At 38.8% G+C, this 14,420-nt stretch overlaps 1 protein-coding gene across 6 annotated transcripts in view; it reads right to left on the bottom strand.

Annotated features, from left to right (window-relative positions):
* The window catches only part of RANBP3 (RAN binding protein 3), a 57,066-nt gene that overhangs the window by 28,101 nt on the left and 14,545 nt on the right, over positions 1–14,420 (bottom strand). For 5 of the 6 annotated variants that reach the window (XR_013776936.1, XM_079328092.1, XM_079328088.1 and 2 more), the window contains exons 3-6: positions 8,180–8,383; positions 2,259–2,295; positions 2,085–2,168; positions 280–351 (exon numbers count right to left, since the gene is read on the bottom strand). Coding sequence is in view for 5 of the 6 variants with exons in the window: in XM_079328092.1 (XP_079184218.1) it covers positions 280–351; positions 2,085–2,168; positions 2,259–2,295; positions 8,180–8,383 (397 nt within the window). In the remaining variant the exon portion in view is untranslated. The remainder of the gene's footprint in view (positions 1–279; positions 352–2,084; positions 2,169–2,258; positions 2,296–8,179; positions 8,384–14,420) is intronic. The other variant, XM_079328091.1, reaches the window with a different exon arrangement.

Genomic DNA, 14,420 nt, shown 5'->3' with positions numbered 1-14,420 from the left:
GAATTTCCCACAGGTTTTATTGTGAGCCTAGCAAGAAAAGGTCAGACTGCAGTATTCTACCATCATTCCCAACTCATTTAACAGTTCTGATTTTATTTTAATTACCTCCAGCAATGGTGAAGTCAAACAATGAAGTAAGCAAGAGAACAGCTCAAAGATCAGAATCATCATAACTTCCATTCTCACAGATAGGGTCTTACTTTTAAAGTATCAGAGTACTTTGGATCACAACAAATTAACTACAGTTCAAGAAAAAAGCAGACAAATGAGGAAGCTCACCTGGTTCTGAATCAGAATTGCCCGTAGAGGGTTCACAGAAGCTTGATGGCATAAAAACATTGTTCTTTGTTACTGCAGTCATTGAAAAAGAAAAAAAAAAGGGAAGTTGTGTATTGTGTTGTTCGTTATTATAAACCTGTTCCCATACTTCAAACTGCAAGTTATTTTTCCAGTAATTTGTTTTATTTTGGTTTTATTTTTTCTAAACTAAAATAGTATTATAGCCAAAGTAGCAAACAAGCCATTGTCCATAAAATCCCCAGTGTCTCCTGAAACAGAGAAAAAACAAATTTCATTTTTTCTGAATCCTGTATAAATACAGGATTCCCAGTCTGAATTAGGAACTAGAAATTGTGTTAGACTATATAATAGCATTGCAAAATGTATAATACCGTTTCAAAAGGTCCCTGCAGAGAGAGCAAAAAGACGTGTAATGCCTGCTAGAGAGCAGGAGTGAACATCTGGGCTCTGATGGACCACACTGTCTGCACCAAGAGGCAACTCAGGAAATAAATTAACACATCCTCTCAAAATGCGTTAGCTAAGCAGAGGCTTGAGAAAGGATACTGGACTCCTGGCATATCCAACATTTAACCACAAAAGAGTTGAGTAAATTGCTTTCCTCCACTTCTTAACAGATGTTAGCAAAGAGATTCTAATCTTATAATACAAAGACATTGTGGAATGGAAGTGTTAGGGATTATGGGGAACATGGGTATACACATACTGTTATTCTAACAGAAAATCTATAAAAGCCTGTATTCATTATTTTATTATTATTATTATTATTCATTATTTTATTATTATTTTATGCATTCCTTTACTAAGAGTGGCTGGCAAGCAGATAGCAGCAATGCTGGCCACTCAATTCACAGGATGGCACCTGGAGATCCACTGAGAGGCACACAGAAAACCAGGATCTGAAATAGAAGGGCTTATTCCCCTGACTAGCACTGGTGCATGAATTTAGAATGCTGTACCCAAAGTATCAGCAACTACATTTTGGATTTCATAGTAACTTATTTCTTTAAAATTAAAATCTAAGCAACTAGGCTTTCACCTTTTAGTCGCATCTCTAGAATGTGCAGCTCATATGAGAGGAATTTCTTTTTACAATCCTCTCCTTCAATGTTTTTCATCTCTTATTTCAACTTAAGATGGTAGAAATAAAGCAGCAGTCTCAAAATCTGCCGCAAACACTGACATTATCTTCACTAAAATAACCACTGACCAAAGCTAAAATCTTGATATGATCTGTGAGGAGAGACAGCACAAATCAAGACTGTTACAGTCAGTGAACAAATATCAGACATGACCACTGTGGTGCAAGTGAACTGCATGGATTTACCCAGGGAGTTCACTGCCCTGACTGTGGCCATTCTCTCCTGCAGAAATGCACTGAATCATCCCCATTTGAAAAGGAATGGGAGAAGAGAAAAGGACTAAAACATGAGCAGAGACTTGAGAAATTTCCCTGGTAGCAGAGTAACTAAGAAAAAAGTAGCACTTAACAAAAATCTGGAAAAAAGCCACCTGATCACAACAAATTAGGAAGGTTTCTGGTTAATTCTGAAATTTAACAGCACAAGAGTAAAACCTAAAACCACAAATACACAGACTTACAGATAGAAAGCATTTTAACAAACTATGAAGTCCTTTGGGCTTCACGACATTTGTTAACATGAGTACACAGTGGTCTTAACTCAAAGCACAGCAGACAGTAACAGGACTGCTTATGTGACTGAAAAAAAGAATGTCTCCAAAGGAAAACCACCCCTCATACATAATACTGCAGCAACATTTACCTGACTGAGGGGGAAACTGAGTCAAAGATGAAGTTCTCTCACGTTTCACAGGTGGACAGTAGCTTCCATCCTCCCGATCAGATTCTGCATTTAAAACAAAATATTAGAGAAAATGCAAAATATCCGAGCTAGAGACACACTCATGGCTTTTGATTTTACAATAAAATCTCTTACCATCTCCATCTTCTGGACTTGCTCCATCTGCAGATCTCTGAAATCAGATTACACTGATCAAACAAAGATCACATACTGAACATTTCAGTCTCTTCTGTTTGATCCAAATGTTTTAAATATCAGCTAGGAGATTTTTTTTTTCTTTCCTGTCAATTATACACACTAAATGCAATAATCTTCTGTTACTTACATGTGGGCATAGAGTTTCACATAGATACTATCAAACACAATTAATTCAAAATAGTTCATTTCCAAGTAAGATTCCTGAAAGTTCATATCCCAAGCACTAATATCTTCAGGGATGGTGTAATAATTACTACAGTTTTATTTTCCATATACTGAAAATTTGAAAAGGACAGTTTTCAAAATTGGTTTCATTTTTAAAATACAAAGTTTCAAGCTCAACATAAACATATCCATTATTTGAGAGTTCATTCCAAAGCACTTTACCTAGTTACTCTAAGTTACATTAGCTCCTTCAACAAAATTATAGCATTGAAGGAACGTCTTTCAAAGCATGCTCTATAAACCAGTACAGCAGTATTTTCATTGGAATTAACAACAGATAGTCCCCTAACATCTTCCACACTAACAGGAACAAAACAGGAAACATCAAATATTACAGATATTCAAAGTCTTCAAAAAAAGGTTTTACATATTTTCTGAGGATTTCTACGGCTCTTTCTTCCTATTTCTCTACCAGTTCTTCAACTTCCCTTGCCCCTTTAAAAAATAATCCCATGACAGACTCCTTTCACTATGGAAGGTGAGCAAAAGCTGCATCAGCAACTTCATCTCATTACAGAACATCTTAGAATCATCAAATTGCTTAGGTTAGCAAGAACCTTTAAGACCACCAAGTCTAAGAGATGCCTCAGAACTGCCATGCCCAGTGCTAAAACATGTCCACAGGTGTCACATCCACACATCCTACAAATCTCTGCAGGGATGATGGCTCCACTACTGCCATGGGGAGCCTGTTCCAGGGTTGCACAAATCTTTTGTGGAACATACTTTTCATAATATCCAATCTAAATGTTCAACTTGAGGCAAAACTTAAGGCCATTTCCTCTTGTCCTGAACCTTGTCACATGGAAGAACAGACCAACACCCACCTTGGCTCCACCATCCTTTCAGATACCTCTGACATACTGGACCATCTCCCTAGTCCAATACTACTCTTTCATCCCACTCCTGCCCCGGGACATGCAGACAGACACTCCCCTTCACTCAGTCTCCTTTCAGAGATTGGCTGATAGATGGAGGAATGGCAGCTCATGCCCAGAGCTCACTGACACCCCAAATCCCCTTCCCTACCATGATTTGGCCCAGGAGGGCACTGTGACAAGCAGACACACAGAAGGACCACTCACATCTGCACAGGGCTGACATCTGAGGCATACCTTGGGTGTAAGAATACCAGAGAGCACAGAACTTTCTATTCAGCATCACATACATTCAGAACCCAGAGATAATACTGTACTATCAGTACTCCACTAAATTGCTAATAAAACCCCACTTACACTGCACTTTGCCTATTAAATTACCTTTAAGGGCTTTTAGGTTTTGTTTAATGTTCAAAGAAAAGTATAGCTACTTCACTACCACCCTTACTTGAGTACTTTTGAATCCTTTAGCATTGGGAATAAAAAGCTACTGACAGTTCTGGAACAAAACTCCCTGCATTCACACACCTATCAGCCCAGCCATGTTAATTCTGCATTTGATGATCCATGGCTCTTCCCACATAATTAGTCAAGTAGTCCATGGTACAACTGGAGGGTGGTCTTATTACTCACTGCCTTACCAATACATAATACTTTCTCAAAAGATGAAGCTAAAACGGAAAACCACGATAACATGTATTTCAGCAGCCAGCATTTGAACTCAGAAAAGATTCCTCTTTGTACATAAAGATTGTCACATACATAAGCAATTTGTTTCCACTTTTAATAAAAATCCTAAGAGCAAAAAGAAATACTCGGTAAAAAATTTGCGTGAGTGGAACTGCACGTCTCTATATGCAAAAATCCTTAAAAATAAACAAGAGATTTCCACCTGAATGTCAAAAACTTAAGACACTATTAACACATGCTTCATTCTCAATGCTCAAGTAACACATACAAAAGTCAAACCTAAGTAGCAAAAGCTTTAAACCATCTTATCATTGTAATTTCATAACTGACAATGTTATAAATTACTCACCACAATCAGGTAGGTCAATCAATAAGGCAATTGATCAGTTATTGATAAGGAACAGGCAAGCAGCGCCGGGACGTGGGGAGTCTGTGCTCCACCCACCGTCCGTCCTGCCCCGGTCACTGTCCCTTTTCTGGGCAGTTTCCTTGGGCTGTGACATGCCCACTGTGCTGGGGAACCAGTCTGAGCAAACCCCAACATGTTGGCAAGGGCCCAAGCAGCAGTGGCTACAAGCCCCCACCAGGGCTGGTTACACTCCCAGCAAGCAGGTAACAGCAGGGACAAGCCTGCTCATGGCCAAACAAGCCCATGGTTTTCTTATATTTAAGAGTGGATACAATTCATGATTATAGTGACAAAATAATAAAAACACATAAAAACAAAACAAAAAAAAAATTACCAATTTACAACAAAGTGCTTTAAACAAATATAATTAAATCATTAGATTTTCCTGTGTCTCATGTCCATGCCTTACTTTGGAATCAGTATTCTTGTTTATATTTATTATAATGTCACAAATCACTATGTAACATTTCACAACAAACACAACTAATGTGCCATCACCATGTTTAGTGGCAACAGGCATCAATATCCAAAACCAATTCTGTACCCTACTGAAGGCAAAGCAGATCAGAGAATCTGCTCCATGCTACCCCCATGCTTCCTAACCCAAGAGTTTTGGGAGATTTAAGCAATGTATCTTTGGACAAATAGATGCCAGGTAGGTTCTATGAGGGTGGCAGTACACATATCTACTGTATTAGCATAAGCTTCACTTTTCTATGAAGCCACAGATAATGTAAGCCACTACTGCAGCCAGAATTGCATACCAATGCTGCTTCTACCCAGAGGAAGCTGGGTAGACTAGACAGAAAACATGGATGTATATGCACAACAAGCCTGACAGACTGGAAAAACAGCAAATTACATTTAGTGACAATGAACTGCAGTCCAACCTCACCATTTTAGGCTTCTCTTCTCAACCTCCTCAGTCTGTACTTTACAGCAACACCTGCTTTACACAAGTACCCCACACAACAGAAGCAAAAGGACCATCTCATCCTGAAGAAACCACCAAGCTTATTAAATTTATTTCCATTCAGTTGTTCGGACTTAGATGCTGATGAGACACAAACTGGTAACAGCAAAATCCAACCTAGAATTTTCTCAACTAGGAGCAGAAGCCACTTTTCCCACATTCCATCTGCCCCCAGCTTCAAGAAATCCAGCTAGAGAATAGTTACATTTATGCATAAATAGAGGCTCCTACAATTATGACAGGTTTCTAGATAAGGAAATTAACTTTATAAAGGCTACCAACTGCTTCTTAAAAGTCACAGTAATTAACTAAATACAAACATTAATTCCTCACACAATTTTAACATCAAGCTAAGAGAACAACTTCAAAACTTCAACGAATTTGTAAGTTTTTGCTTATTCCCACTAGTGAGCAGAAATAGGGACAGGAAGGAAGAATCTGGGTAAGGCAGAAAAGGTCCGTGTAATTCAGAATAAGCTCTAGGAGTATACTTCTAGTGTTTATCTTTGAAAATGCATTTTAAGATGCAAAAAGTCACATATAAAGGACTTCAGAGCACAGTAATCCAAGTCTTCAGTCCAGAGATTCTGCACATACACAGGCATTACTGAACTGCCATGATTCTAGAAGCTGTTCCAGAAACTCTTGATGAACAGTCTTGCTGGAACAGCCACATGCTGTGGGAGGCTGTTGTGGGTCAGTAAAAAGTTAGGACAATAACCATCAGCTCTGCAAGGGGCTGTATGTATGGCCACACTAAATTAATATCCTATCAAAAATATCTGTCTGTGCCTGTACAAGTAAACAAGAAATATGTAGTGTCTCTTCTGTCATAAGTCATTCATCTTCCCAGGCCCTAAGAACACAGCATCAAAACTGCCACTCCAACAAACCAGTACAAGTACTCTTAAAATACATGAACATTGTCTAGATTTCAAGGTAAGGGATGGTTTTACTGTAAGACACCAGGATAATTTGAAGAGTACTTGCCAGTGCATGCCACTTACATGCCCATACTGAGCATGAAACAACTTGGTATATTTAACTGAATGAAGCCAAGAAGAATGCTGAAACAGCTGTTCTGTACAGCCACTACTTTCTGCATATGATCCCCAACAGCATGAGTGGATTTTAGATTTCTTTCAAAACCGGGTTAACTGGCTTAAGATTTTCTGCTCTCTAAGAACAAAGCTAAAAACTAAGATAACCACCTGCTGCTGTGTTTCTGAAAGTCTGGTCAATACCACTTTCTTGGACAGTTCTATCACTGCAATTTCAAATGATAGAAAACTGAGATAAAAATCTGTGATTATGTTTGATAGGAAAGACGTGTGATAACATCTTTACAAACCAATTCAGTGAGTGAGTGAATGGGCGTTAACGTCTTTGAAATGGGTGTTAATGTCTCTTCTAACTTCAAACAGCAGGTTTGTTACTGAGCCCAGATAGTCTGACCCCTGAGAAAGACAAGTGGGGGACTCTGCACAAGCCTGAACTCCTGAACTTTGGGGTGAAATGCCAGGTTCAAGGGGGAATAGGTGGTAGGTGGCTCGGGAAGGCTGTACCTTCCCAGTACCTGAGCCAATGGGGAGAGGGAGAGGGCAACGTGCGGCCGGGAGATTGGGATAAAGAGAGACTGCACCCTCTGAAACCGAGAGAGAAAACCCAGCGGGGACGTGCTCTAGTGGACTCTCTCCCTTTATTTGAATAAAATTGCAGGACTCCTCTGTCTCTTTTATGGACATTGGCTCTTCAGAGCATGATTTTTCGCACATATTTACCAGCTGTATTTTTAAATATTAACCCTTGAAAACTGTAACCTTCAGGAAAAAAACCTGACATATTTCTGCAGGTAATCAAGTAACAGTCTGAACATTGAGAGATGCTTAACCTACAGCTATTAGCACCTCGTCGTGACAATCCATTCAGTACTGGGTTTACTTGAAATGGCCAATTCTTGGACAAAATAACCCCAAACCAATCACTGCAAGAAAAGGGTGCAGGTATTACCTGAAGCAGCCTCAAGAAAGATCTAGCAAAGAGCGCATTCCTAGGGTGTAATGGCAGAATGAACAGTGACACTCACCTGCACCAAGAAAACATGGTCCACTAACCAGAAAGAATAGGAACACTTAGTTGCTCTGAAATACTGTATGGTAGCAGTCATTTAGTTATCCAGTCTTTCAGAAAAAATTTTGCTACATCACCAGTAGAAAAATCAAGTTATGAGCACTAACAGCTTTTCCATAAGCTAGCTATTTCCTCCCCACTCCAAACACCCAAATTCAAAACTCTATGATGCTTGGCACCTGTAATCTGTTAGATACCTTAGGGGCTGACATGACATATCCAGTGGAAGCAGTATTAGCAGCTCACTTTGTCAAATATAAAACTGCCTTCTCACTTATTAGAAAGGCTCTTACCCTTAGCAAACACACATTTTACACCTCAAATTTTAAAATACTTGAGGTGTCTTCTACAGTTATGCTACTAAAGAGAATCACAAATTTAATTTCTTCTAATTGTAATGAGGGTTTAGAAAGGACTAACACTTGAGATCAAAGAACCAGGCAGAGTGTGATTTGCACTACCTACAGTTAACAATAATTGATTCCACCTAGTGGAAGGGACTTCTTCCTCTAATCCCCTCAGCAGCAGAAGTACTTGGTAGGTTGACACTTACCCCTGCCAGTTCTTGTTGAATAGGAGCAAGCTGGGTTTCAGAAGCAGGACTCAGGGCAGCACTGACTGAGGCCACAGCAGGAACAGGGTGCTCAGAGCTGCACTCACCAGCTGGTTCTGTGTGACCCAGACCATGGTAGGGGGGCTCAACCTCTCCCTGGGGGTCCTCGCCTGAATCCGACAAAGCTTTTTGCTCTGCAGGGGACTGTGAGCAGAAAAGACAACGTCCCTTCAATGCAAGGCTGCAACATGACAGATGGGTGGTCCTAGTGACACGATCCATTTTTAAATATCACTGTTTTCACAGTTTGGCAGAAGGAGCTGCTTGTTGCTGAGACACCAATTAAAAGACATAGAAACTCTAACTGTTTGCTGACAAAATTAGTTCCCCTCTCTGCGACAGATCTCAGCTGGAACAAATGAACTCTTCTGAAAGTTATCAAATCATCTGTGTCCCCAGCAAAGAGGATTTTGGCAGCTACAGACTTGGGGTTTAACCCTTCTCCTCTCTCAAGTACTAAAGGACAGCTGATAGCTTTTACCTGCAGATTCGGATATAAAATGAGACAATTACTCTAAATAAGTGCCCTTCACTGCTTCCTCAGCCCACTTTTGAGGGAGGTGAGATTGGTTATAAAACTCTCGCAGAAATTAATTAACATTCACACAAAACACAGGATCCTTTCATATTCACGACAGTGAATTATCTGAAAAGCAACACCAATGCTTTTTTCATACATTAGCAAGTTTCAATGTATTTCAAGGAGGGAGGTGACAGGATAACTAGTGTACCCTAATGACATTTGGTATTTGCCCAACTTCTGCCACAGACTTTTCATTCCTTCACACAATTTAATGCTGCACATCCCTGCTTGTACAACAAAAGTTAGCATTATCATATTCTGTACACATCTGAAGAATGAAAAACGTTAAAAAAACTTCGAGCACAAAAAACTGTATTGTGATTAAGGACTAAGTCATAGCCCATGGATAACAGGCAAGCCAAGGATGTGCTCCCATTTGCAATCTGTGGGCTGAGCTTCCCTGCAACTTCTGGAAAGTATCTGAAGCAGTAAGGAAGAGATAGCACTCAAAAGCACACAAACTTGGCTTGCTCCCAGATAACACTTGGTAGAACAAAGAAACTAACCATGCTCATCATTGCCCAGGTGCTGGCAAAAGCCCCCCCAAAAAAAAAGAAAAAAAGAAAAAAAAAAAAAAAAGGAAAAAAAAGAAGAACCAGTAACACTTAACATCTTAAGAGCCAAGTTTTTCAAAGAACACTTGTCCTGTCGTGGTAAGAAAAGCCAGGAATACATGAAGTTTTATCATGCAAGAAATTACTATAAGGCTATAAGGCTCAAAATAGCCAAAATCTATTTATGGTGATAATACTATGGATGTCAGGTAAAAGCTGAGGAGGACAGGATTTTGTACTGTCAAAGTTATCTAACATTTTAGTAGTTAGTTGTTAATAACAGACCCAAACACTAACTTAAAACCCCACAGAATGAGAAGAGTTAAAGAAACATTTTTTCACCTAACATTTAATAAAATCTAGCAGTCTAGCAACCTATCCTTACCTTTTCTTTTGGGAAGAACAGCAGGAAAACACTACCTGGAACTGGCCATAGCACTTACAAGAGATATTTGGTTTTTTTTAAAAAAAAAGAATCTTACCAGAAATGTACATTGACTTCTAGTTACAGTTCAGAAAATTGCTAATAATGAAGAGGAGGCAAAAATATTCAATACACACTTGTGCTAAGCACTTAAAATTGGAAAACACTTGCAAAACACTCAGCAAGTAATTTATATCGACACAATTTAGAATATCCTAAAGTAGGCTAAATAAACATCAACAGATTTTAATAACTCTTGTAATATTTGAAATACTTGGTGTCAAGCATTTCAAAAAGTGGAAATAAGCATAAATCTCATGTCTATCCTAAGCAAGACTGGAATATCTTCTTCAAGACCCACAAAAGAAACAAACAAAATTATTGCAAATCACCACTTCTATGAAGAAAAATCTGAATACAATATAAGAATTTCACAGCCAATATATAAATACATAAAAATACATAAAATAATATTAGAAAAAAATATATTAATCAAAACTACTGTAAGTTTCAGAATTTTGTGAATAGTATGTGGTTTAAGTCATGGAAGACAAGACCAACAAAGGACTCAAGGATTTATCAAACCAGAACTACTCCAGGCAGAGGTTTGTACAGTTGCTCTCAAAAAAGCATATCCAAAGCAAAGTACAAACTCTTGAAACTAATTTTAATCCTATGCACTATTGAAAGTGTTTCCTGGTCTCTTAGCTTCATGAATTCTGATGTAAGCTCTTTCTGGAAGTTCTTTGGATATGGTCAACAGTTCACTCTCCTGCTTTTTGCTGGAATATATTTTGCTGTCTGAGAAATAGTCCCTCTTTGACCCTCCTCTTCCCTAGAGAAAACATTCCTTATAAAACACAGTACTAGGGAGAACTTGACAGAAACCTGTTCCTGTCTTTTAAACACTATGGCAAAGATGGATAAAGTTAGGAAGCCACCAACACAAATTCACCTTGCTCAGCCAGATCAAACAACTTCTATTTTATTAGAACTAAAAATAACACACCCAGACTAAATACATCTAAGTCTATTTGGAGTTTTGACTTCTGCATTGAAGAAAATAAGGAGAGACACGAAGGAATACTTAAAAGCTAAGACTCATATGATACTACAGTCACCTAAGCTAGGCAAGGAAATAATATTCTTTTCCAGTAAAGACTGGCACAAACACTCTTGGACCAGCTTTTCCTCCCAGGTCTAAGCTGAACTATTTGCAACTCTTTTCCTCAGTCTCCTCACTCCAGCACCTCTATCCAATAGCCTAAAAGATTACTCTCAGAATGTTTCCACGTTTTTTACCTGCTTAGAGCAAAGGACAACTCTTGCCTATACACCTAACAGCCTTTCACTTTATCAGGCTCTATGTATTCCTCAAGCTTTTTCTTACACAACTGTCTCTCCAAACACCTTCATGGCTGGCCTTTAAGTACAGCAGTATATTCACAATTACGAACTCTTAAGCATGAATTTTAAGTCCTTAAGCAAACTACAGACTTACAATACAGTTCCACTGGGCATCCTAACAAAACCTCTTGGCAGCCATGTTAACAATGCTGAGACAGACTGGGAAAGGGAATGCTTTGCCTCTCCATACACAAATTAATTCATTCACAACTCTCTCTGCCACTATCCTAAACCTGTAAGTCATGGCCACAGCATGAAGAACCTTTTCTAGTCATTCACCTCCCCCAACCACCAAAACCCAAGCATTTCCAAATAATACTGCATCAAAGCAGGACTTCAATTAACCCCTACTTTACATATTAAAAAAAAAAAAATTAACTCACGATTTTGCTCTCCAGGCTACCTGGGAATGCCATCTTCTAATTCCCTATATCACTTTTACAACTCCATACCTAACTTTAAAATTCCATAGTTAAGACCATGATGACAGCTAGAACAATTTAACAACATAACCTCTTATTCACTCCAGAACCTTAGCACTTAGGACCCAGTTACCCCTTAAAAATCTTTGTACTATTTCAGTATTGAACACGACTCAAGTATCATATAACTTCTTTCAGAGTCAATCTTAAAAGACCACCACTATCAATTCACATATGCAAAGGAGTACACTGATCAAAACTAGTTATACAACAAACTAGATGTAATCTTTTCTATATTCTACTGTTATATATGTGATTTGTGCCAATTAAATTGTAACAATATTAGCAAAATTGTTGCTTTATAATTAATAGAAAAATTGTATTTAATTGTTATAAAACAAGAAGGATAAAGGAAATGGTTAAACAAAGCAGATAGAATCATCCTCCAGATGTTTGATGGGAGTGAGGATAGTAAGGGTAGAGGTCTACAGCATCTAGAAATAAAACTTTCGACCTTGAATTGGGCCAAATTGGGATCATTCCAGACACTGGGCAGTGGACAAAGGTCTGTTATAGGAACATATATTTAATTATGTAACTCTAAGCTCAGTGTGCCTGCACTCCCTGCCAGGTCACACAGCCAACACTGAGGAAGACCCAGAGCCTTCATGGGAAACAAGAGCCCGAAAGGAGGAGAGACCCCGACCACTGGTGACACATGGCAACACAACACAGTGATGTAGATTCTGGGAACAGAAACAAGGAGGAGCTTTCTACAAGATTCTGTATTAACATGGATTAGTAAACAGTATGCAAGTGAGATTTCAGTTTGACTGATTTGGTAAGGTGTGAGAGGGAGGGCCCTACCCATATCCCCTGCCAGTTTTACTTATGCTTTATTCGAATCTCAAACCTCAATTATACTAAATTACTCACTGACAAATTTTGTGTCTGTGTAACTAATATACTTTGATTGCATTTATTTATATACAATTGCTGTTATTAATAAATTGCTGCTAAATTTAACTTTGTTGATTAATTGGACAAAAGTGAACATATCCAAAATATCCATTCATAACACTACCAATACCCCAACACAGCTGGTGGGGGGAAGAGGACAAGGCACAAGCTCCATCTTAAACACTGGCGTTTTCAAGTAAAAATTTTTTTTAAATCCAAGTGGAGAATCTACCTTTTCCTATACTTGTGACTAGGGAGGTCATAATGATCCTGTACCATGACAATCAGTAATGATCAGATGATCACAGTTCACACTTGGAGAATAAATGACACTACTTTAAAAACATTTTTGGATAAAGTGTTTCTTTACACTCCCGCTGATTAAATTTGTTTGAGCTAATACACTTGCTTAAAATGTATCAATCCAAAAAATGACAATACTTTCACCTCAGAAATGCATGTTAAAAGTTAACTTCAGAAAATTACTTAAAGTAACCTGTGGCCAGAAACTTGTCATCAAATGGTTCTATGGCAGAAGTTAAAGTCAGTTTCAGAGCAGAAACACCAGACAAAGAAGTGTCTAATATTAAGAACAGATATTACTTGTATTCATCAATTTAAATATTTAATTCAGAAAGTGCTATGAAAAGCATAGCTTAGCTCATAAATAAGTTATCTGGATAGATAATGAAGTAACAGATATACTTAGATATACAGCCTAACATAGTGAGGTTCAGACCTCATCTTCCTTTCAGATCTCAACAGTACAAGCCTTAAGCTGATGCAGTTTTCAATTGGTGTCAGCACTAGAAACTCTGCTTGTAAGAAACATGAATAGGAGTGCTACTATTCAGATATTTGCAAGATTGTATTTCACACGTTAGAAAAATAGTTCTCAAAGAGTTAAGCAGACACAAAAATAATGAAAATGCAGACTCCTTCATATTTAGTAACTACCAACTTGATATCCATCATTAATTGACATCTAAAGTGAAAACAAGGACAGACTAATCCTGTCTTTAACCACAAAAGAAAACTTAAACCTCCTTAAGGAAAGTAAAATTAAGGGGCAGCATTATTAACATAATGCACTTTTTGTCCCCTCTAAATAAACACATCAAATTGCAAGTTCTGATGTTTTATTCAAATGTATGCATACTTAGCTAGAAGATGCAGTAACTGCATTAGTTATTAGTTCCCAGACTAGTATGAGCTTTGTCCTAGAGCATGCTGAATATTTTCCAATTTCTCATGGAGAAAAAGATCATAAAACCACAGAATTGTTCAGACTGGAAAACTCCTCCACAATCTGGGCACTGCCAAGTCCATCACTAACCCATGTCCCCAAGTGCCACATCCACAGAGCTTTTAAATCCCTGTAGGGATGGGGATCCACCACTGCCCTGGACAGCTGTGACAGGGCTGAACAGCTCTTTCAGTGAAAAAATTCCCAAAATCCATCTTAAACCACCCCAGCACAACTTGAGGTCATTTCCTCTCATCCTGTGGCTTGTTCCCTGCTAGCAGAGCCCACCTGGCTCCACCCTCCTGTCAGTGAGTTGTAGAGACTGAGAAGGTTCCCCTGAGCCTCCTTTTCTCCAGGCTGAGCCCCCCACAGCTGCTCCTTATCAGCCTTGTGCTCCAGCCCCTTCCCCAGCTCTGCTGCCCTTCTCTGGACATGCTCCAGCCCTTCAATGATTTTCTTGTCATGAGGGGCCTAAAACTGAACCCAGGATTTGTAATGCCTCAGCAGTGCCCAGCACAGGGGACAGGCACTGCTCTGGCCACATTGTGGCTGGTACAGGCCAGGTGCCACTGGCCTTCCTGGAGA

The sequence above is a fragment of the Erithacus rubecula genome, assembly GCF_903797595.1.
Source record: "Erithacus rubecula genome assembly, chromosome: 28".
NCBI classification, from domain to species: domain Eukaryota; kingdom Metazoa; phylum Chordata; class Aves; order Passeriformes; family Muscicapidae; genus Erithacus; species Erithacus rubecula.
This window is presented reverse-complemented; position numbering and strand designations above follow the sequence as displayed.